This window comes from Ustilago hordei (genome assembly GCF_900519145.1).
Source record: "Ustilago hordei strain Uho2 genome assembly, contig: UHO2_contig_06, whole genome shotgun sequence".
In the NCBI taxonomy this organism is placed as follows: domain Eukaryota; kingdom Fungi; phylum Basidiomycota; class Ustilaginomycetes; order Ustilaginales; family Ustilaginaceae; genus Ustilago; species Ustilago hordei.
This window is the reverse complement of record NW_024545253.1, coordinates 513,084-535,696: the sequence shown is the minus strand read 5'-3', so window position 1 is coordinate 535,696 and position 22,613 is coordinate 513,084. Positions and strand designations below refer to the sequence as shown.

Genomic DNA, 22,613 nt, shown 5'->3' with positions numbered 1-22,613 from the left:
ACACACACACACATATTCACACACACTCACACACACTTCACCCTCTCAAATCACACTTTTAGCCTTGCGTAGACCGGATCCGAGCACAGACGGAAGCACGAGGAGATTTCTGTGTGGCCGGAGTGTGTGACGACTCTTGGCACGTTTGCATTCATTTGGTTGCTTAGTTGCTTGGTTGGTCGCTTGGTTGCTTTCCGTGCCTGAAAGTTGTGCGTGTCTCGGCTTCACCTTGGCATTTGGCATTTCGCGTTTGTTTTCGGGATTTCTGCACGTGACATGGCGTGCGCATCTCAGCTGGACCAAACGCGCGGTGCTGGGAGCCTTTGGCCCAGCGAAGCCATCTTGCTGACCCGCAATCTAACAGAACTTCCGGATCGTTTTCTGTATCGTCCGACTGATCCTCATCTCGCGCCTCCACTCGCGTCCAATCAATCAAGAGGCGCGTTGCTCCGTGTTGCTCAGCAAAAGAGAGGGAGAGGAACACTTTCGAACAAAATCATCGTTCTTGAAACCGAATGAGATCTAAGCAGGGAGGGAGGACAACATTGAATGACGCCACATTCGCCTTGATTGCAGAGCTCAATTGATCAGCTTCGAGCCTGCTACTGATTCAATATTGCCAATCAACATCTTGCGTCGCTTGGCAAGACGGTCGCGGTCAATTGTCTGCGTCTCCTCATCTTGCTCTTCCACCGCCTGTGTGCCGTTCCGAGTAGATGAGGGGTCGGTGAAGATGTGGGCGATCATCTTGGCAATGTTGCTCTCCCCCACTTCGACTTCGGCTCGACTGCCCCACTTCCATTCCCAAACAATCGTCTCGTCATCGGCATTTGCTGCACCGCTAGCACGTCCTCTTCGCCTGGATTGTGTCTGTGCTTGGTTGATGGCTGCGTCCACATGGTGGCTATCTACATCGGATCGTTGCTTCTCCAGGTAAGACTGCTTGACCATGGTATTCAAAAAGCCGTCGAGTGTGCCTTGCATCGCTCGTGTCCTCGACTGTGTTTGCGTGTTTTGCGATCCAGATGAGTTGGAACCAATCCACGGCCCTGTGCCACGGAGAGCAGAGGGAAGTGGCTTTTGCGGATCGAGATAAAGTCGACGGAGATACATGAACAAGGTCGCTTCTGTGATTGCCCGTCCGTTGACTAGAATGAGTGCCAAAATGATGTAGAGGAGGCCCATCTCTCCATCTTGGTGGTCCGCCGACTTCCAGTCGAGAGCTGCCTTTGGCTGGCGCGCTGTGATGGGTCGTCTTTGTGAGGAGGAAGCAGATGAACAAGGGGCCATCGCTTCCACATAGGCGTTGGTGAGCTGCTCGTCGATCTCTCCAAGCTTCTCCAAGGCTTGAGGATAGAGATTGGATCGTAGGACCCACTGGTTGCTTGATGGTCCTGTTTCGGATAGCGGAGAGGTTTCGCGCTGTTGGTTGCGGGGCCTAAGCCCGTTTGCAGAGGCTTCAGCGGCTCGTAACACTTGCTTTGCTTGCTTGGCCAGCTCTGCGTTGTCGGCTCCTTTCTTTCGCACTTGGACCATCGACATGCCAAAGAGCTTGGACAGTTTCTCCTGAGCAGCGTTGAAGATGACATTGAAGGCGCCGGGCTGAAGGCCTTCAAGGGCAGACTTGGAGACATCTTCTTTGCGGATGATGCCACGCTGATATTCGCAGGCTAATGCAAATCTTGCAAGCTCGGATGCCCTCTTGTCGATCTCGCTTTGACCAATCTGCTCTGCAACCTTTTGAGCCCTTTCTGAGACGTTCAACTTTTGATACGGTATGATTCCGTTGAAGCTGTCGTTATAGTCCTCTCCAACCCCTTCAGCGTTGCTGGAAGGGGATGCCCTCGAACTCGAACTGTTTGTCTCGGCGGCGGCATTTTGTCTGCTTGAGGATGCGGGATTGCGACTTGAGGAGGCGACTGGAGGCTCTTGGCGCCGAAGACGCTGGCTCGACCTGGAGCTGTATGTCGACATGGATTTGATGGCAATCTCGTTCAGGTGGCGAGGGGAAGCGACAGTCGTGGACGAACGGCGAGAAAGAAGAGAGAGAGAGACGATAGGGACCTTGATCGGAGAGCTCAGCTTCCGATTTCAGGGTCCTTTCTGCGCGAGTGAGTGTTGGTCTCTGAAAATGCGACAGGAACGCAATCGCCGCCTGAACTCATCGCAAAGTCGCGACTGCGCGTCGCGGAAATGTTTGAAAGTGGACGCGCTCGCACGATAATATTACCTGTTCTTCTTGATAAGCGCGACACGACTCTGAGCTGACCTGCGCTCGGACACTCGGCCCAAGAGCTTGGCAAGATCTCAAGCCTCGGAAGAGCTGAACGCGAATAGACGATCGCAGCGACAAGATAAGACGTGGTCACGAGGCGCAAGCGCTGACGCATTCATCCCAGAGGATTGCTTCCCAAGTCCACGCTCAAAGCTACACGTTTGTATTGATGACTTTTGTATTCAGACAAAGGGTCCGTCGGCCAAGCAGCTCGATTCAGATTGGTGGTGGCCATTAGGAATTTTACACTATTCGAAAGACGCACATTGGACGCTCTCTGTCAGAGTCGCCTCAAAGCAGGCAGTCAGGAGTGCGTAGTGCGGTCTTGCCAGCCTTTGCCAAGCCACCTCTGAACACTTAAGGGGAGGGGGGGAAAAGGGGTTGCGATAGCTATGAGGAGAGGAGAGAGGAGAGGAGTCGGCGTTTTTGATTTGATTGATTGATTTCGCTCTTGTTGCCCGACAAGCGCGGTCCCGGCATGGAATCAAGTCAGTTTAGTCAGTCAGTCAGTCAGTTAGTCAGTTAGTCAGTCAGTGACAGACAGCATCATCATCGTGTGATTTCATACTCTCCACAGCAGAAAGAGCTTCTCATTCTTGACAGCGATCCTTCTTTTTTTTTTTTTTTTTTTTTTTTTTTTTTTTTGGCCTTTACCACCCTTCAGGTTTCCTTTTCATATCGACCATCATAGCCGCCTCAGCCAAGACCTATGCATTCGTATCTTGGCGCACGAGCATCACCACTTACCATTGTATACCTTGTTCGCTACTCGTATCTTCAAGTGTTCGTCTCTGCCGGCAGAGTATTTTGTCGTCATCCCTCAATCTCCATCCCTCTACGGAGGATCGGAAGCGTATCAAGCTCCTGAATCCGGTCCTTCGACTCTTGTTCATCTCCTTCCGCTCTTCCGTCGGCCTCTTTCATCTTGCTGGGATCGTACGCAGCCAGACTCACTTATAAGCTCGAGTCAAGCCCAATCATCAAGGCCAACATCTCGGCCGGCACTCTCGATCGACCTCGGCATAACGTCTTCTCGGACAATCGCCACCGAACCTATCGCATTGCTTCCACGCTGAGGACCCAGCAATGGTTCAAACTCGCTCCTCTCCGTCCGCATTGCGGCCTCGCCTTGTGCGTTTCACCACCGTGGTCATGCTGCTATGGACCATCGTCACCTACGCAACAGCATCACCGATCGATCGTCCAGCCTTCCTCCCACCAGAAGCACAAACTCCCGCCGAGTCGACACAATCCTCACTCACACAACAGAAATGGATCGGCCTCACCCTCGCCATCAGCAGTTCGCTTGCCATCGGCACCAGCTTCATTATCACAAAGAAGGGTCTCATCGACGCAGCAGACAGGCACAACGCCTTGGCTTCTGATGGACACACATACCTTCAGAACCCGATCTGGTGGGCCGGTATGGCAACTATGATTGTTGGAGAGGTCGCCAACTTTGCCGCCTACACCTTCGCTCCACCCATCCTCGTCACGCCACTCGGTGCACTCAGCGTGCTCATCGGTGCTATTCTCGCTTCCTTCATCCTCAAGGAAGAGCTCGGTCGTCTCGGCAAAGTTGGCTGCACGCTCTGTTTGGTTGGAACCGTCATCATCGTAGTCAACGCACCCGAAGACAAGGAAATTCAGACTATCGATGAGATGCTCAACTATGCGCTTCAGCCTGGCTTCCTCTTCTATTGCACCTTTGTCCTCGCTTTCTCGCTCTTCATGATCTTCCGAATGGTGCCCAAGTACGGTCGCAAGACACCTTTGGTCTACATCTCGATCTGCAGCCTTGTCGGTTCCATCTCGGTCATGAGCGTCAAGGGCCTTGGTGTTGCGCTCAAGCTCACCTTTGCAGGCAGCAACCAGTTCACCCACCCTTCGACCTACTGCTTCGCCATTGTCGTCGTTGTCTGCATCCTCACCCAGATGAACTACTTCAACAAGGCACTCGATCAGTTCTCCACAAACGTGGTCAACCCTATCTACTACGTTTTCTTCACCACCTCCACCATTCTCGCTTCAGTGCTGCTTTTTCAGGGCTTCAACACTTCAACTGCGCCGGCCGTCTCGCTTCTTGGTGGCTTCATTGTCATCTTCACAGGCGTCTATTTGCTCAACCTCAACCGCATCATCGACCCAGTGACCCAACAGCCTCGCATCTCGCTCGTTACAGGCGAGGGCACAACCCGCTATTCCGAGCAGCAGCGCTCAATCACTAGCTTTGCTAATGGCAGAACCAGCCTCAGCGCACCGGGACGCACTGCAGCCGTCTATGGTCACAGCAGCAGCACCAGCGCTGGCTCCTCGGTGCTCTTCAACGCATACGAGAACGAGGAGGCGCTCGGGTTGGCGCGATTAGATGAGGACGAGTACGATGATGATGTGCGCGAGAACTCCCCCATGATCCGACAAGGCAAAGCCAACGCCCAAGGCAATGGTCATAAGGCGACAGCAGACACAACAGCGAGAGCGCAACGTCAACTCCAGCGGCAGAGCTTGATTGACGACTCGACAACGCCTACCTACGAGAACGGCAGACAATAAGGGTGCGGCATCAGCATTCACGCACCACCAGCGCACCTCTCCCGACATGTGACATCAACTTCAGACCGCGGTGCATATAACTGCAACGACGCGACGACGCATTGCCCTGCTTCGACTACTCTTTCCTCCGTTTGCGCATATACCGCTCTTCGCTCTCCGCTCTCCGCTCTCCGCTCTCCGCTCACCGCACACCGCCCACTATTGCGTCTCCCAGTACACGTTCATTCAACTTTTAGCCCTCCTGCACTCCCTCTTGCTTGGACTAGCTTTTCCCGCTCTACATCACCGCAGACTCAGACTGTATCACTAGAAGACGCATACGATGATATCTTGACTATCTCATACGGGAAACTATGCTTCTGCCTCTCCTTTCCTTACGATCTGCTGGAAAGTGTGAAAGCAACCTTGGTTCCACATGAGCCGGGAGGGTGCTTCGCGAATGCGATCCTTGCCTTGGCAGTTATCATGGCTTTTGGCCGCCTCCAATGTCCATCAAGCCTGTCTTCCGGGCAAAGACGTGCTGAGACAGCAAGGCGGAGAAGGAAGGGCAAAGAAACGAGAGGTGAGGGTGGTGTATGCTATGTGCAGGCAAAGTTTGGCGCGCTGGCCTTGTGCATCTGCAGGACGTCGATCGGAGCTGCGTGACAAATCCATCATCGCATACATCGTAAACACCGTAGATCTATGCTATACACACCGACCGGCTTGTAGCTCAAAGACAGAGAGGGTCGCTGGCAGGCGAGAAGAGATATAAGCTTGCATCTGGACGACTCAACAATGTCCTCCCCTCCTCATCAATCCCCTATTGCTACACTAGCTCTTGCTCTATCTGCGCATTCACTCTCCTTTCTCACATACCCCTGACGCTTATCGAAATCCACAGTGCTTCTTTGCATCGCTAGGTATCCCCGGAACCCTCTTCACACAGTAATGATCCCTCGCAGCGACCGCGTCTTCTTCAACAACATAGAGGGTAGTCCTTCCGCCTTTACCAAGCCTCCTCCTCCCACTCCCGTCAAGAATGTCGCCGCTCAGGACATGCAAAGCCTCCTTCCTTCCTCCACCAACACACGCTACGTCGGTAAACGATTTAGTGTCACCAAAGATTCTCGCAAGGCTCGAGCCATAGCCCCTGCTACACCTTGGCGTCCGCGCATCTCTCGCAAGCCTTCCATTACCTCTGCTGCTCCCGGAGAAGATCTAGTAGAAGAGCCCAGTCCGCTCGATCGCAAGCCTCCAACCAATATCGTGCCGCTCAAGCTTGGAAGTAAGACGGAGCCTAGTGCCTTGTCTTCTGCTTCTACCTCCGCAACACTTGCTCCAACTGCAGGCGAGAAAGAGGAAGAACAGGGTGCAGACACGTATCGACGCGAGAGCGAGAAAGTCGAGCCAGGCGCGCCAAAGATCGAGCAGAGGGAAGATCGGTGGGGTCTGCTCAGGTCGGATCTCGCCAACACCAGAACACCCATGCAGTACGAGCAAGTTGCTCATCCTCATCCCTTCTTGACACGAGCTCAAGTCGCACTGCCGTACAACCCTCGAATGGCACACACCGAGCCTCCCTCTCATCCCTTCTCGAAACGCACAGAGCCTTGCTTGGCGATGGACATGAACAACGACACAAACATCTATGTCAATGGATTACCCAAAGAGTAAGTCTCCTTTCCACGCACCATCCACCCATTAAAAGAACCATATGCTGACTTAACATCAATTTGCCCGCGATCACAGGATGAACGACAAGCTGCTCTACCTACTAGGCTCGGCCTGTGGAGTGGTGATCAGTCACAAAGCGATGATGGACCGTCAAACAGGTTTCTGCAAAGGATTCGGGTTCTTGATGTATGCTTCCAACGATATGGCCAAGAAAGCTATCGACTGGCTCAACAGCCATGGTTTCAGCTCGTCCTTCGCTAAGGTATGCACCTTTCTCATCGCTAGCTCTCGTGTTTTCCTTGCGGCCTTTTCCCTAATCCAAATCTTTTTCCTTGATTGAAATGTATCAGGAGTCGTTCACCGCAAGGCTGCGTAGAATGGCAGACACGACCTCATCCAACGTCTACCTCTCCAATCTCCCTCTCAAATTCACCGTCGACCAGCTCGAACAGCTTTTCAATCCTCACCCCGTCGCCAGTCTCAAGATTCTGTACGATGTTCACGGGGAGAGCAAAGGTGTCGGCTTTGTCAGGCTGCACGATCGGGCGACCGCCAAGCTGTGCATCGACAGGCTACACGGGAGAGTGTTACCTGGCACGACATTGCCACTGCAGGCGAGATTTGCTGATAGCGATGCGCAGAAACAGCTCAAGCATTCGGTCAGCCAGAAGCAAACTTTGGAGTCGCTTGGTCTTCTTCACCTGTCGGAGAGTATGCCTGCGCCGAGGGTAGGCGAAGTTGGCGCAGGATTTGGAGAGCAGAAGCAGCAGCCTAGATCCGAACCAAGCTGTATGCCAGCTAGTGCTTTCGGCGGAGAAAGGAGAATCAGAACAGCAAGCGAGCTCGATGCAGCCGTTGCTCGAGGTTGGCATGCTAGACAAGTCGCAGCTCTTGCGCACCCCACCCCACCCTTCCCTCAGCCGTTCATTCCGGGCTCGGCTACTTCTTCGATGCAAGCCGTTCGCTCGTCCGTGATCACTCCTGAGCCCATTCAGGGACAGAACATGGAGACCAGGACCGGACTGGGCATCATGGTCCCCGGTCAGTTTCTATGGAGTCACGTGCAGCCGCCGGCTCAAGTCGTGGATGCGATGGCTTGGTCTTCGATGCAAGCTCCTGGTGCCATGTACTCTGGTATGGAAGGCAGCTATCCTTTGGACCGACCTTTCGTTTCATCAGCCGATGTTGGTGTCTGGCACGGAGGCAAAGATGAAGGAGGTGACGGAGCAGCCTACTTGCCCTTCCCTCTTGTTCCACCTCCTGGTCTTGGCTACGGCAACCCTGTAGACAGGAACAAAGCCGTAGAAGATGCTCGCTCCAGACGCAAGAACAAACGTTTGGCCGCAGCTGTTCGGGCCCGCTTGGCCGGCGCCGCTGATGAAGGCAAGCGCGCAGTCTCGGACCCAATGGCAATGCTCACTGCTCAAGCCAGACTTCGCGAAACACAGGGTCTTCCTGATAGAGTCAGAGCTGCCGTTTCAGCGGATAACTCGATCGATGCTGATGTTGGCGATGCATCTGCTGTTTCGGACAGCTCGGACAGCAGCGAGGAGGAAGAGGACGGTGTCAGTATTGATATTCAGGTTCATGCTCAGCCTTGAGCACGCTGGGCCGTGGTATGGCGCTTGGTTGTGGATAATCTTTTGTCTCTGGATTTGTGAATGATGATGGTTCATGCTACGATTGGGGTTTTGCTGTTTCTCTTCGGTTCATGTCCATACTTTACTTGCTGCTGCTACATGATGATGCTCTCTCTAATGATCACGACTCTTGACTCAATCACAAGTGTCTCCTCATCGACTGCACGAGGGCAGAAAGTGATGCTGAATGGTTTTCGCAACCATAATTTTTGTCGCGATTTTTGACAGCTGCCTTTCCTTGCCTCTCCTAATTTCTGTGCTGTGACAGCGAGCCCATTGGGCAGAGGACGCGAGAAGAAAACACCGCCGGATCAGCTTTGCACCCTTCAGACGACCCACGTTCATCATCGGATCCTCACTTTAGCAACCACTACTACCACCATCTCCCCTTCATATTCAACCATCTCGAGACCTATAGCAGAATCTTGTCTGCTTTCACTCGAGATGTCCTCAGTCGAACCGCTCAAGGCGCCTGCTGAAGGCCTGCGCAACAGAGCCAGCAAGCAACAGACTCCAGTCCACAGCAACTCGCCCATCGAAAAAGGCGACAAGACGGACAAGAAGGATGACAATGCTGCGGACCGACAAGCCAAAGTACTTGGCAGGACACCTGATGGCACCCGTAAGTTGCTCTTCTCCACTTGCCCCCACATTTACACCCCTCGCATGCATCCAAGCCATTGGTTCCGCAGGCATGATTGTGCCGCGGCTTAACTCTGGCCGGTTCAAAGTTTCGCTCTTTCCCTCGGCATCCATTACTCTCCCTTCTCTCCAACCCGAACATCCTGTGCACGCCGCAGAGCTGTCATTCGGCTGTCAAAGCAACATTTTCTGAGCTCCGTTCCGCTAGTATCGCTCGCGTGGTATGAGGATAGCCGACATCTGACACTGACATCTCCTACTCTCTATCGCCCTTCTTGACTTGTGTACCTCCTCTTCCCCCTTCCCCCTTCTTCCTTTTTCCCCTTCCCGATTGATTCCGCATCCCTGCCCGTGCTCCCTCCCGAACATTCTTCCGATAATGCTCCTTCATCCCACTGGCTCACTACGGCTTACTTCCTCGCCTGCCGCCTCAATACGATTTCTGGCCATGATTTGTGACACCAGTCTTCACCGTCCCCCACACCCCGGACATGCTCTCCTCGATCTTTGACCCACGTCAACCCAAAACCCCTCTCGACATCCTCACCATTGTCGCTCTTACCTTCCAACTCCTCCTCTATTTCATCCTGTCCCGTCGATCATCCCAAATTTTCTTCTTCCTCTACTTCACCTTCTGGCGAGCTTCCTACAACGCCGGTCTGGGTTACATCCTCAAACAGCAATCCGAAAAAGGCTGGATCATTCGTCAAGTAAAACACCACGGCTGGCTCGATCCCACTCGTCGACCTCGTGTTCACACCTGGGTGAAACAACAACTCATTACCAAAATGGATCCCGACTATGTCTTCGAAGCTATGCCACTGGACTACAACGTCTGGCTCATGTTCCGTAGCATAGTCGACGCGGTCCTTCTGAACGATTTCGTCGCTTACTCTCTCTTCGCTTTCTCCTGCATCCGACTCCCCGAGGGCCACTCGCTCGCAATGCACCTTTTGCGCTGGGTAGCAGGATGCGCGTTGATCTTTTTCAATCTCTGGGTTAAAGTCGATGCGCATCGAGTTGTGAAGGATTACGCTTGGTATTGGGGCGATTGCTTCTTTCTATGTTTGCAAAGTTTGGTGTTTGATGGGGTGTATGAGATTGCTCCGGATCCGATGTATAGTATTGGATATGCCGGGTATTACGGATTGTCGTTGGTGAGTGGCAGTTATGCGGTACTGTTTGTGAGTTTGGCGGCACATGCAAGTCAGTTTTTGTTCATGACTTTCTTTGAAGGGCCTCATATTGAAAGGACGTATGGGGAGAGGAAACCGATTGCTGCGAGAGTGCCGTTAAGGCAGGCACCGTTTAATGCGGCTAGTAGAAAGGCTGCGCTTTCTGTTCCTCCTGAGGAGGAGGAGGTGGGAGGTGTTGCGGTTACGGCTGATGCCAAGGCAGGTGGTGGTGGTGTAGGTGGGGAATTCGAAAACCCAAGCCTAAGCCAGACCGAAGCTTCAACCGCTCTAACCACTGAAGACGAAATATCAGATGACGAACAAACCCTAGCATTCAAACGTACCATTCTTCGCGCCTCTTCCTCTTCCAACGATGCTATTCGACAACACTCGCACCCTCCGTCATCTCGCCCCATCACCACCTTGCACGACCTTCACCATCGGATTTTCCGGAAAGACACCGTCGTCTACCGCAACCTAGACCCCATGCGGGCAAAAGACTTGCTCCTTATCATCGCTTCCCTCTATTCCCTATTCCCACTCATCCTTCCCACCCTCGGCCGCAACTCCCGCTTAACGCTCCTCTTCGTGAATGCGTTGATTTGGCGTGTATTCCACTCCTTTGGTCTCGGTTTGGCCCTCCGTAGACAGTCAGAAAGCAAATGGGTCGTCCGCCACTTCTTAAAGCATTATCACTACACTCAACCCTCGGACGCCGTCTTTGAAGCTTTTGCCAATTGGAAGATCGTCTATAACACCTCTCTCGTCCTCACTTACATTTCCTTCTCTGCGCTGGCGTTCAACTGCTATACGCCGATCGGACACCCGGATTGGACTGTTGGACCTGAACTTCTCCGCCATACCCTCGGCTTGCTCCTAATCGCACTCCATATTTGGACCGCAAACTCATCATACCAAGTCCTCGGACCCTTCGGCTGGCTATACGGCGATTTCTTCGTAGACGAATACCCCCACCAACTATACTATACCGGCATCTACAGATTCCTTAATAACCCAGAGAGATCGATGGGTGGTGCGGCATTTTTCGGCCTTGCTCTAATATCCGGGTCTAAACTCACTCTCACTATGGCGATCATCTCTTACATTTCCCACTGGATCTTTTTATCGTCCGTCGAAGGTCCGCACATGCGAAAGCTGTACGGAGAAGCAGCACTACGCAAAGACTCGGGTCTGACGAAACAGCTTAAATCTCAATGGGTCGCCGCCCGGGGCTCCGATCTGTTCAAACTCGCACAGGAGAGTACAGCGGTACGAAACGTACAAGGGACTATCGAGAAGGTGCAAAAAGATGCAGCTGAAGTGTTTGAAGAATTCTTTAAACAATCTAGACCGAGATTGGAAGGGATGTTGGAAGAGACGAAAGTTCTGTTGCAACAGAGTAAGGATCGGTTGCTAATCGTAAGGGTGGATGCTGATTTGAATTCTTTGGATAGGTCCAAGTATGGCTTGGAGGTGAACGGTGGCGAGAGGTTCCATCTGGGTCAAAAGATTCAAGTGCGGTGGAAAGCGCCAGGAAATCATTCTAGAAGGGATTGGATCGGGATTTATCTCCTCTCCCGTTTCGGTTCGGTGGAGAAGGAAGGAGAGGGGGAGAGCGAGGGGGGAATGGTAACAAAGATCAGTAGTCAAGGTAAATGGGTTGGTGTTGTGGAAGATGAATGGGAAGGAGATGCTCCTCAGTCCGCTTCAAACTCTTCTGCTGCCTCCAAGGGGAAGGAGGAAGGGGAGGCGGTGAGTGGAGTTGCGGTGTTGAGTGGCAACAAGCTTCCCTGGACACCGGGTTTCTATGAGCTGAGATACCATCACGATGCGAAACATAATGTTCTTGCTCGCTCCCCTCCCATTGAGATCTATGTTAATCGCCTTCCACCTTCGCTCTCAGGAGCAGAGGAACTCGATAAAACAGCCGAAATCATCCGCGAGATTGTTAGGTATTCCACTCCGGCAACCAACCCGACTCGGCTCAGCATTACTTCGCCACAGCCTCAAGTCAAATTGCTGTCCAAGAAAGGAGTTGGGGAAGAGGAAGCGGTAGAGTTAGAGGGGGAGCCGCTGGTCGGAGAGGGTAAGAACCGAGATGATTTTACTATATGGGATAGAGATCAGGCTGACAAGATCAGTAAGGCGATCAAATGGGCCTTCCACATCGAGCTTTCGCCCGAAGTCATTATCGCAGAAGCAAACGTCAAGCGGTTGGCATTGGACGTTGTTGAAGGTCGAAGGGTGCTCCAGCCCAACTTGACACCCCTCATGAGCTAAATTCTCACAATCACATACACTGGCACCAAAAATTTCACCTCGTGCCAACCCTTTCCATTGCATAGACCGGAAAATTAGGGATGCATAAAAGTAACAATAAACTCCCTAAACACATTCAACAATCTCCTGATGTCCCTCCTTCTCATCCTGACCCTATACTCGATCTCATCTATTGTGTGTTTGCCGTTCAAATACGGCAACAGCCTGAAAAAGTTTTTGACTGTGGCAGGTTCTTTTTCTGCAACCATGGTTGAGATGTATTCGTTTTCCCGACGAGAGGCACGGGAGGGTTCGACGATAAGCGACTCCGTGAAATCCTCTTCGCCTGCTGTGGTGGTTGTGTTGCTTTGATGCAGGGCTGGGCTGGAGGAGGTGGGGGAGGAGCCGGAGCAAGAGGTCGAGTGGCGTCGGTGACGGTGACGGCTAGGGCCGGGGGAGTAGCAGTCGGAATCTAGCTCGGATGAAAGGCTGAAATCCGAGGTTGAGATCGAGCGACTGCTGCTGGAGGAAGTGCTACATCTGTCGCAAGAGCAGGCGGAAGGATGTTCTGCACCGCTGACTTCACTTTCGCTCGGTGGTGGCAAATCGGGTCGTTCGCTTGCTGTTGAGATGCGTCTCTTTTTCATCTCTTTGCTGTTCTTCTGTCCGGCTGTTTGTTCTTTGCATCCGAGTTGAAGCGATCGAAGCTTGGAAGCGAGCACACTGGGTTTGGCTTCGAACCTATCATCTCCGTCCGCATTAGCATCTTCCTCCTCGGGTACCGCTGCTTCCTCATCGCTCTTCTCTTCGTCAATCTCTACTTCTGCACCCACACCGAAACCTTTGACTCTCATCCTAGCTCTTGAAGGCGACCTCGATCTCGCGACTCCCTTTCTGCCACCACCACGGCTAGCTGAGCTTGTCGCTCTTCTGGCTCGTCCAGGAACACTCCCCTCTGCACTTGAAGAAACATTGGAGCTGCCTCCTCCCGCCGACCGATCGCGCACATGCAAAGGGATGCTCCTACCGATTACATTCGGCGTTGTGGGTCGAGACTGTTGCGAAGTTGTTGGCGTCATACTGAGCCCGTCACCGCGGTTCCTTCCCTGTGCCAACCCCAAGCCAGCACCGCCAGAGGAAGTCGAACCAGTGGTGTCGGCACGAGCACGGTGACCTAGCTCACCACGCTCGCTGAGATTGCTAAAGCTGACCGAAAGTCCTTGGCTCATTGAGGCTGGAGTCTTCATCGCTGTTGATGGAGATCGTGAGCGCAGAACGGGTCGTCGCTCGAACTTGAGCTCATCAAAAGCCTGTTTAGATGGCCCAATATTGATGGGAACTGGCGACTTTTCTGCTGTAGTAGCATCAGTAGCTGCTGCTGCGCTTGAATCGGTTCCGCCAGTCGAGTCTTTGGGATGTCGGTGGTGGTGGCGATGGTGATGGAGGTGGTGGTGATGGAGGTGGTGGTGATGGCCGTGATGGTGATGGTGGTGATGTCCATCATGCTCACGAGAGGTAGACTTACGCTCTTCTGCACCAGTACTGCCTCCTGCGATTTCTGCAGCGGCCGCAGCTGCCTCCGCCACCCTATCTGGATGGGCCAGAATGGGCGGTCTCGAGACACTCAACCCCGACGTTGGTACCGCCGCTTCCTCGCTGGTGGCACAAATGTCGCAATCATCCTTCATGCCTTCACCTTCCGTCGCCTCGGCCGTCGCGGTAGCTTGTCGCCTTGCATCAGTCGAGCGCGATCGGTCCCCGTCTCTGCTCCTACCCCTATTCTCTTGCTGTCCTACCTCCTTCACCCCTGCCTCAGCCTTCTCGCGCTCGGCCTGTTCCGCAGCTTTCCGTTTCTGCTTTTCTTCGGCCTGCGACTTTTTGATTCGCCTCGCTTCTGCTCTTGCAGCTCTCTCCCGCTTCTTCTCCTTTCTCGCCCTATGCCTTTCGTGCCGTTCGATTCTTCTCTCTGCCGTTCGTCGCTTGACGTTCTCTGTTGCGATGAGCCGCAATCTGATATGCATCTTGACAACGACTTCTCTTCGTAGCAACCAGATGAGCACATCCAGCGCAAGCTCCCTCTGGTGCCTTGACGGGAAGTAGGTGCTGAGTGGACGCGCAGATGAGGAGAGCTGTGACAGAAACACGGGTAGTGGCACCATATCAGGGAACGTCTGCGCCCAGATGGTGGAAAGAGGGCCCAAGCGAGCAAAATCGAACAACGGCGAAATAGCATAAACGTGATGCACACGAGGGATATCGATCACCCTAGCTTGTCTGTAGTAGATCAAGTGTCGGACCATGGGATAGACATCCTCGTACAGATTCCAGCCGAGCATGTCAGCGACTTCGCTCAGGTTCAGCGAATGGTTAAGGTTGAGTCTGAAGAGGCTTGTGAAGTTGCGTGCCAGCTGTTCGAAGCCGTGCGCTTCGGGACCCGTGCTACCACCTCCACCGGGAGAAGCCATTCCTGCTGGACTAGAATTGCCTGGCGTCTGTCGACCACGTGCTAGTGTTTCATCGGCTTGATCGTGCAGCAGGAGCAATGTTTTCCATGGCAACAGATACGGTCCTGTAGTTCTGCACCATTCCTCAAAGCTAAGCTGATGCGGTGCGAGGTCCAACAGTCTATCATACGTACCACCACCGCCGTCTTCATCTGCACCCTCTTTGCCCAAACCTGCAAATCCGCCACCGGAAAGAAAGATGGGATCATTTGGATCGAGCTCCGTCTCGATGTCGACCGTCTTTGGCAGGTTGGTTGGGTCTTGCAAGATCGGCGGTAGCTGAAGATGGACTTCGATTCGGTCATTGATGGTCAAGAAGGCATCAGATGAGGTGCTGATGCTTTTGTGCAGGTCTCGAATGCATCGAGCCAGTGAGGAAATGCCGAGACATTGGGCAGCATATGCAGCATAGGCTTGTCCGTCGTCCATGCATCGCTCGCGAAGGGAGAGTAGCTTCTCCGTTTCGCAGCCTACATAGTCGGACTTGGACTGCTCCGCAAAGAGCGCAGCGGTCATCTTGAAGACGATGTTGTCGTAGAAGAGCTGAAGCCATGACGAAAGGTCCATTCCGGACATGGCAGCAGAAGGGTCGGGCCTGTCCAGGACCAATACCAGATGGAATGAGGACAAGGGTGCATGTGATTTCGATGATGTCGTAGAGTCGGTCGTCAGCTCCATGCAAGATTGAGAAATGCTTCTTGACTTTGCCGATGACTGCAGCTCGGCCTTGTCGTTCTTAGCAGAGGTTGGTGCCGTTGAGTCCTTTGAGGTTTCCTCGCCATCCTGGAGATCGTACGGGCGGACCTCTTTGCGTAGCCCTGATCGACCTCGTTGCTGCGTTTGAGCTTTCGATCTGTCGTTGTCATCATCAGCATCCTTGTCATTGCCGTCGCGGTTGTTTTCCGGATCCCCCCACGTACCAGCTTTGCCCGCTGAGACTGGATGACCTAGGAAAGCAAGGTCATCAACAATCAGCTCGAACTTCTGATGCGCGAGCTCCGGTCGAGGATTGAGGATGCTAGCAAGGATCTCAATATCGTATCCGAGATAGGTCTTGTATGCTCTTGCAGCTCTCTCTTCGCGCCTTGCTTTCTCCTCTGGCGAAAACTCTTTCGATGTCCCTGCATCCGAGTCCGGCGCCTTGTCGTGGGTATCACCATTGTCTCTGTGCCCTCCATTCTGTCGATCAGCCGAGCGAACACTCTGCGTAGACTCTTCGAGACCAGTCATGGGCCTCCTTGCCTTCGACTTGGATCTGCTAGTCGATGGAGCCGCGCCTCCTTTTGACCGGCCATACGAGACTATGGTTTCTGCAGGGTCACGCACGGACCTGTTCTCATCATCGTCGGCGACGGTTCCATCCGAGTCCTCGACATCGGAAGAGGAAGGGGTATCGCTCTGACCATTGTCGGGAGGGTTGGCATCGGCATTGTCGTCTTCATCTTCGTCATGTCTGTCCCACTTTGCTTTCTGGCGTACTGGATCGAGGTCGTCGTCGAGGTGGGAGCGGCCTGGAGGGCGTGCATCAGTGTAGTATTTGACCTTGGAATAACGCTTGAAGAGTTTCGGGTTGTTCGGCCAGCGAAAGACGATGTGCGACCCTCGAGAAGAGGAAGTCGCCAGGATGACTCCGAGCAAGGGCTCCGACATGTTGGAGTTGAAGGGGGCGACCTAAACCCTTACTTCGAGGTCGAAGAGCTGAGCCAGGTACGGGTGCCGATAGATTAGAGGTGACGCATGGCTAGAGTGGTGTAGATAGGAAGCAAAGAGGCGCTAGACTGTTTGCTAATGGTGTTCAAGGTCGGCAGGAGGCTAAGTTGTATGCATGCCTAGTTAGTCGTGTGGAGAAGAATGGCGGTTTTGTAATATTGTTAGATTACATTAATCAACAACAGCAAAATAGGCGCGCACGTCGCACAGAAGCCAACCCTCTGCAACCAACGCAGCGGCTTCCCTTTCTCAACACTTTCCACATCATCATTCACTCGATCGCTCCCTTCGAGTACACAAACCGGCACCATGGCGCTCGAACAAACATTGTTCCTGGACAGCGCAATTCGCGACTGGGTCTTGATCCCCATCCTGCTGGTCATGATCCTCGTCGGTGTATTGCGACACAATGTCATCTCGCTCCTCAATTCGGCACCCAAGAGCATCCCTGCTCCTGCACTTCGCGAGCAGTAAGTACATCCCTACATCGTATCTGACTCTCACTCTTACGGACCTGTATACTGACAATGCTCTCCGTTACTTGTATTGTTGCGCTTGCAGACGAGTGATGGCAAGAGCTGGCGCTTTGAGACAGAATTACTTCCAGCTTCCACCCACTTCGTTTACTTCTCGCAAAGCGTTCCTCACTGAAGCGCTCTCCAACGGCTCATACCTGCAACCCAAGCCAAAGGAGGAGAAGGAAGGACCCAAGAACCCATTCGAGCCTGCAGGAGGTATGGACAATATGATGGACGGAATGAAGAAGCAGATGGTCATGATGATTCCACAGACTGTTATCATGGGTTGGATCAACTTTTTCTTCTCCGGCTTTGTTTTGCGTAGGTACAAGGCAAGGGTCCGCTTATATCGCACTGCATCAAAGGCTGACCCCGACTCTTTTTTCCTTCCCTGCGACAGTCAAACTCCCGTTCCCATTGACACTGCGATTCAAGGTGATGCTGCAGCGTGGTATTGAGACTCCCGATCTCGATGTCACTTGGGTCTCCTCGCTCAGCTGGTACTTTTTGACGCTGTTTGGTCTCAATGCTGTTTACCGACTCGTCCTCGGTGATGACAATGGTAAACTCTCCTCTCCGCTCAAGCAACGGCGCTTCAAAGACATATTCTGACCATCATCCTTGTCTGCTTTTTCTTTTTTTTTTTTTTTTCTTCTCTTTTTGCTCTTGCAGCCGCCGACGGAACTCGCGACATGGCCGCAATGTCAGGCGCTGCCGCTCCCATGCAAGCCATGAACCCGGCAGCACCAGGACAAGCCCCCGACTTTGAAAAGCTCCACCACGCTGAGCGCGACAACCTCGAACTTGTCGGTCTGGAAGACTCCAAGATTCGTTGGATTGGAGACGGCATTGAGGACCGTGTTCTTGCGCTCTACTCGTAGTACAACCTGTTCTGAACAATTGAACCTGTCTCACTCCCGTAGACTCACAATGAAGAACAGTCAAAACACAGAACACGATGGATGAAGTGGTATCCAGAGTGACATTCCCAAGCAATGTGAAGGGGACAATGCGGATGTGTTGTACGAACGAGAGAACCGTTGGCAGTGCGGCTTACTTCTTTCCTGCAGTCTTGGCCTTGACACCCTTGGCAGCAGTCTTAGACGGAGCATCCTTGGCATTCTTGGCAGCTTGAGGACCTTTCCTCTTCTCCGCCCTTCTCACATTACGCGCTACGCGTCCAGCACCCTTGTACGAAACACCGGAAACATTCGTAATGGCCAACGGCGTCCTCTTCATCGAAACAAGCTTTCTCGTGCTCTTTGCATCGACATCAGGTCCACCACTCGGAAGAGCGGCGATCATGCTAGATCGCTTGAGAGCCTCTTCTGCCAAAGCTGGTGCGATGGTGGATGGTGCATTGAGTGGTGCGGATTCGGACAACTCTTCGTGCTGTATACCGCGGACAGATTTGTCGGTGGATTTAACCGAAGGTTCGGATTCAGGTGCACGTGTTCGGTCTTGTGCTCCGAGAAGGCGGTCCATGTTGGATTGGAAATCGCTTTGCAATGGCTTTGCCTGTATCGTCGACGATGGTGAGTAGGAAAGGGAAGCAGGGCATGCGGTCAGTAACCTATCGACTTACCTTTTCGGTTGAAGTGCGATGCTAGGAAAAGGTGTAGCCCCCAATGACGATGTTTCAGTATAGTAAGGATTGTAAAAATTTGGTAACCATGTAGATGTCTTCAAGACTAATCGAAATATTTTGATTGCTCATCATTTTGAGTTGTCACCGAGGGCTCTCCGCAACTGTCAAGCAGCAGAAGCTTTGCAGGGTGTCGGATGATGTACGTACCTGTGATGTCCACTCGGATTCGAGCGCCTGCAACCGCAAAATAGCCTCCATCCGCTGTAGACCGATGGAGAACTTTTCAGAGAGTGCACGGATGGTCCACTGGGCAGGATTGCTGGTGTGTAGACGCCAAATCTCGGCCTTGGTGCCTTGTCGAACGGGCGGTGGTGGGTTGAAAGAAGGGTTGAGAGGGAAAGGAGTATCACCGATCCAGTTTGGACCCATACCAGGCTTGGGATGCTTGTAGACACGAGCGTCGGAATGGATCCATTCGTCGAAAGGTGCAAGCATCTTAGGTCGACCGCGACCTGCAGACTTGCGTCCTCGTCCAATGGCGTTTCTTTCGGTGGACGCTGGTGATGCTTCGGCTGCTGATGTGAAGGGACCTTTGCGGGCTTTGGCTTGTTCTATGTTGGGCGCAGCGTAAGATGTTGAAGATGTTGACAAGGCTACGGCAACGCTTCGGGAGCTCGAGGCGACAGCAGGGCCGGAGCCGAGCTGTCGCAATGCAGAGAGCACTGTAGCTGATCTGGAGGCCAAGACCATTGTGAACGAACCAGAGGAATGACGGCGACGGTAGGCTTGTGGTGAGAAACAGAAGGCAAGAACAAGTGGTGAAAGAGAGGTGCCTTGTGTGACCTTGTGGCAGGAGGAAATAATTTCTTCCAAATCGCAGTTGCACAATCTCCCGTGCGGTAAGTAAGCAGAAAAGGGCACGAAAAGCGATCGGAACCAATAATCCGGAACTCGGAAATTGACGCGACTCCCTTTCCGCCCTTTCCCCACTTTCCGCCCAAGGTGACTGTTGAGAAGAAAGTGGTGTGGGTGTTAGAAGTGTTACTTTGCAACAAGTCGCCGTCGACACATTGCTCTGTGCGTCCTCCTTTCCGCATTCAGGTGGCACATTGCTACTCTTAGTCACAATTGGACAGGCAGCCCAAGCCGGACTTGGCTTCTTGCGACTCGGCCACGTTGAATCATCCCACTCAAAGCTCTAAACCCCACCCAAATCTCGCCAGTTTGTCGCCTTGCTTGTGTTCCTCCACATCTCGCACAACACCCAACTTGCGGAGACTGAGACCTGGATCATGCCAGTTTATATACCTTCTTGAAGCCCAGCCATATCATCAGCACTTTCCTTCTGACGTTGTCCGCCTTTTACGCGGATCTCACAGACGACGGGATGTCGAAGACACCCGTTTCTCCTCCCGCCGTGCCCGGGACTCCTTCTGCAAGACCAAGGATCTGCAAGAAGCTCGTGATCAAGGGCCATGCTTCAAGCTCTGGAGCTTCGTATACTCTCTTTGTCAAGGTACAACTGCCTTTTAGCGAGCATGAAATGGTCTACGGTCTTTTCAAGGATCCCATAGTCGAACTGCAAGAAGCTATCGTTCATCGTCTTGACGCTTCAGGTGCAGCTCCCGCACTTTCAGCCTCGGCTGCGACCGCTGCTAGCTCTCTCGGTATCCCGCTGTCTATCGATCACGAGCTCAATGACAGCTTCATTGACTTCGAGCATAAGCCAAAAGATCGTTCAAAAGTTTTGGCTGCCCCAAATGACCAGTCGAATCTACCGAGGGTCATCAGAGACGATAACGGCAACATTATGCTCAAGACCTTCTCAAAATCCAGCCCAAGATCAAAGCCGAGCACCTCTTCAATTCAAGCCAGCTCATCCTACATGATCACTTTGAATCTGCTCGTTTCTTCCTCCTCCAAGCCGCCTCTTTCTCCATTCTCCGTAAGGCTAGCTGTGCCATCCTGCCTGAACAACTTCATGCGTTTCACAGTGGATGAATCCATCGACAAAGATCTTGGCTCGTGCGGCCTTGCTGTCGAGGTGGATCCCCCTATCTTGCCCGTATCTCGCCATCTCAAGTCACCACGAAGAAGGCCTTCATCTGCAGCATCTTCTCGTAGAGCACCCAGTGTGGTGGCCTCTCTCTGTGATGAAGAGGATGTTACGCTTCTCGGCACTGCCTCCGGGGACGATTCCGACCTGGAACAGGACGACTCGGCTATCGTAGGGCCCTTCCAGGCTTGCGAAGCACTTGTGATTCGCATTGCTGCTCCTCAAGCCGGCGATCTATTCTTGCCAGAGCCTCCCGTCCGCACACTTTCGAATGCTCTCCGAGCCAAGAAAGCCATCAGCTCGATTTCTTACCAGGCACGAGTCATACAAGCTTCAGAGCGATATGTTGAAGAGGCAGATGACGCCCAGGTGGAATTCCGAGCCACAATTCAACTTCACCAGCCCTTCTTTCCCGGTCTTGATCGCGAGGTGATGCTCTATATGCAGATGGATCCTTCAGTCGATGTCCTGAGCTGGCAACCGACTGCGGTGGATGCATCTAGAGGCATTTCGAGCTGGTCCTTCGGCTCAGTGGCCTCATCTTTGTCCTCTCCGAACCAGCTCCCTAGAATCGCATCAGACGGTGCACTTAGCAAGTCACCTAGCTTGGACATTGGAGACGTCGTGATGCTGCCGGATCCCACGCAGCAAGCAGGTGACGAAGAGGATCTTCTCAGTGTCGCGCCGCCTAAGGGCATTGACGACAATGACTTTGACTTCTCCCTCGACAATGCAGCAGCAACCCCATCGAAGCAGAGACGATTCTCACTCCAGTCTGCCGGCAGTGCTAAGCCATACCCATCTCAGCCTCCATCCGAGCCCTCGGAATCTTCGGGAAGCTCAGCGAACATGCTCGTGGTCGCGTTCAACTTGTTGCCCGTCCTGCAGAGCGACGAACCGGTCGTCATCACTGTTTGCGGTACCGTAACTCTCAGCAGCGGACCGGAGATTAATGTCCAAGATGCAGACCCCATCAAGCATCACAAAGGTCTTATAGTTCCCGCTGCTCTCGCTCACGAGTACGCGCTGCCTCCTTTCCCAGTTGCTGCTCCATCCATGACAACACCCCAGCTCCTAGAACAGCCTACAGAGTCTCTCGAAGCATCTCTCGAAGCATCTCGCGAGACTGTTCAACAGCAAGAGTACAAGCATGGGCTTTCGATGCAAAGCTTCAAACCCACCCACGACGCGCCAACGGACGAGATCCTACGCCAGGCACTTGCGATCATCGAAGCCCATAATGCGTCCCTGTCGGATCCTAGTCGTAACGCGCTTGTAAGGCAGACTCCTCAAGCCCTCAAAGAAGAGAGAGGTAGAAACTGGATCCTCCACATGTCGCACTATCTCTGGACACTCTTTCTCGCAGCGCTCGTATTGATGCTCTTCAACGCTGGTCAGACTGCGAATCGCGAGTTGGCCGCCAAGCTGGACGAGCTCTCTCGCATCGTTGAGGCTTCTGCTCGGACGAACGCTCATCAGCTCATGGTCATTTCTGACCACCCTATCCCTTCCTCAACCGTCGTCGAGGCTACTGTTCCAGCGGTTTCGAGAAAGCCTCCGGACTGCTCAGAATGCGACTTGCGATACAAGAAAGAGCTGGAGAAAGTGGCAGATGACTATCTCAGCCGTAGTCGCAAAGGAACAAAGATCAAGAAGCTCGACGCCCCAGCAACCTTGAGCAGCTCAGCAAGCGACAAGCTACACGAAGAGAAGCTCGAACACCTCCAAGCTCATCGCGAGGAACCAATCCCAAGAGACGTGGAATTGGAGTCGGAAAACTTGTTACCAGACGAGTCAATGGAGGTACGACCCAGCGCTGAAATGGGATTAACGTGCTTTGTCTCTGGTTGGCTGCAGGATCTATTGCGAGCGCCGATGCTGATCCTGCAGCGCTTGTTTGGGTTCTTGACCGGAGCGTAGAGGCCGTAGAGCCAGCGGAAGATGTCACCGTTTGAAGGAGAGATAATTCAAAAGTAAAGAACTACATGCATTCCTCACATTAGATACCCGCCACTCAATCGTAATTGCAATTCTCAC

At 53.1% G+C, this 22,613-nt stretch overlaps 8 protein-coding genes across 8 annotated transcripts; 5 read left to right on the top strand and 3 right to left on the bottom strand.

Annotated features, from left to right (window-relative positions):
- Positions 1–579: 579 nt before the first annotated feature.
- Positions 580–1,974, bottom strand: UHO2_03621 (uncharacterized protein; the record flags this gene model as incomplete). Its single annotated transcript, XM_041554227.1, has 1 exon — positions 580–1,974. The coding sequence occupies one exon, from the start codon at positions 1,972–1,974 to the stop codon at positions 580–582; it is 1,395 nt and encodes a 464-aa protein (XP_041410161.1).
- Positions 1,975–3,427: 1,453 nt separating this feature from the next.
- Positions 3,428–4,828, top strand: UHO2_03620 (uncharacterized protein; the record flags this gene model as incomplete). The annotated part of the gene is made up of 1 exon (XM_041554226.1): positions 3,428–4,828. The coding sequence occupies one exon, from the start codon at positions 3,428–3,430 to the stop codon at positions 4,826–4,828; it is 1,401 nt and encodes a 466-aa protein (XP_041410160.1).
- Positions 4,829–5,758: 930 nt separating this feature from the next.
- On the top strand, positions 5,759–8,085 carry UHO2_03619 (uncharacterized protein; the record flags this gene model as incomplete). Its single annotated transcript, XM_041554225.1, has 3 exons — positions 5,759–6,480; positions 6,560–6,746; positions 6,835–8,085. 3 exons carry the CDS (start codon positions 5,759–5,761, stop codon positions 8,083–8,085), a joined length of 2,160 nt encoding a protein of 719 aa, XP_041410159.1.
- A 483-nt stretch (positions 8,086–8,568) lies between these two features.
- UHO2_03618 (uncharacterized protein) lies at positions 8,569–12,221 on the top strand (the record flags this gene model as incomplete). Its single annotated transcript, XM_041554224.1, has 2 exons — positions 8,569–8,746; positions 9,232–12,221. 2 exons carry the CDS (start codon positions 8,569–8,571, stop codon positions 12,219–12,221), a joined length of 3,168 nt encoding a protein of 1,055 aa, XP_041410158.1.
- A 74-nt stretch (positions 12,222–12,295) lies between these two features.
- Positions 12,296–16,354, bottom strand: UHO2_03617 (uncharacterized protein; the record flags this gene model as incomplete). The annotated part of the gene is made up of 1 exon (XM_041554223.1): positions 12,296–16,354. One exon carries the CDS (start codon positions 16,352–16,354, stop codon positions 12,296–12,298), a length of 4,059 nt encoding a protein of 1,352 aa, XP_041410157.1.
- A 369-nt stretch (positions 16,355–16,723) lies between these two features.
- UHO2_03616 (uncharacterized protein) lies at positions 16,724–17,813 on the top strand (the record flags this gene model as incomplete). The annotated part of the gene is made up of 4 exons (XM_041554222.1): positions 16,724–16,884; positions 16,976–17,253; positions 17,333–17,494; positions 17,605–17,813. The coding sequence occupies 4 exons, from the start codon at positions 16,724–16,726 to the stop codon at positions 17,811–17,813; spliced, it is 810 nt and encodes a 269-aa protein (XP_041410156.1).
- Positions 17,814–17,985: 172 nt separating this feature from the next.
- On the bottom strand, positions 17,986–19,270 carry UHO2_03615 (uncharacterized protein; the record flags this gene model as incomplete). The annotated part of the gene is made up of 2 exons (XM_041554221.1): positions 17,986–18,450; positions 18,728–19,270. The coding sequence occupies 2 exons, from the start codon at positions 19,268–19,270 to the stop codon at positions 17,986–17,988; spliced, it is 1,008 nt and encodes a 335-aa protein (XP_041410155.1).
- A 637-nt stretch (positions 19,271–19,907) lies between these two features.
- UHO2_03614 (uncharacterized protein) lies at positions 19,908–22,496 on the top strand (the record flags this gene model as incomplete). The annotated part of the gene is made up of 1 exon (XM_041554220.1): positions 19,908–22,496. The coding sequence occupies one exon, from the start codon at positions 19,908–19,910 to the stop codon at positions 22,494–22,496; it is 2,589 nt and encodes an 862-aa protein (XP_041410154.1).
- Positions 22,497–22,613: the final 117 nt, after the last annotated feature.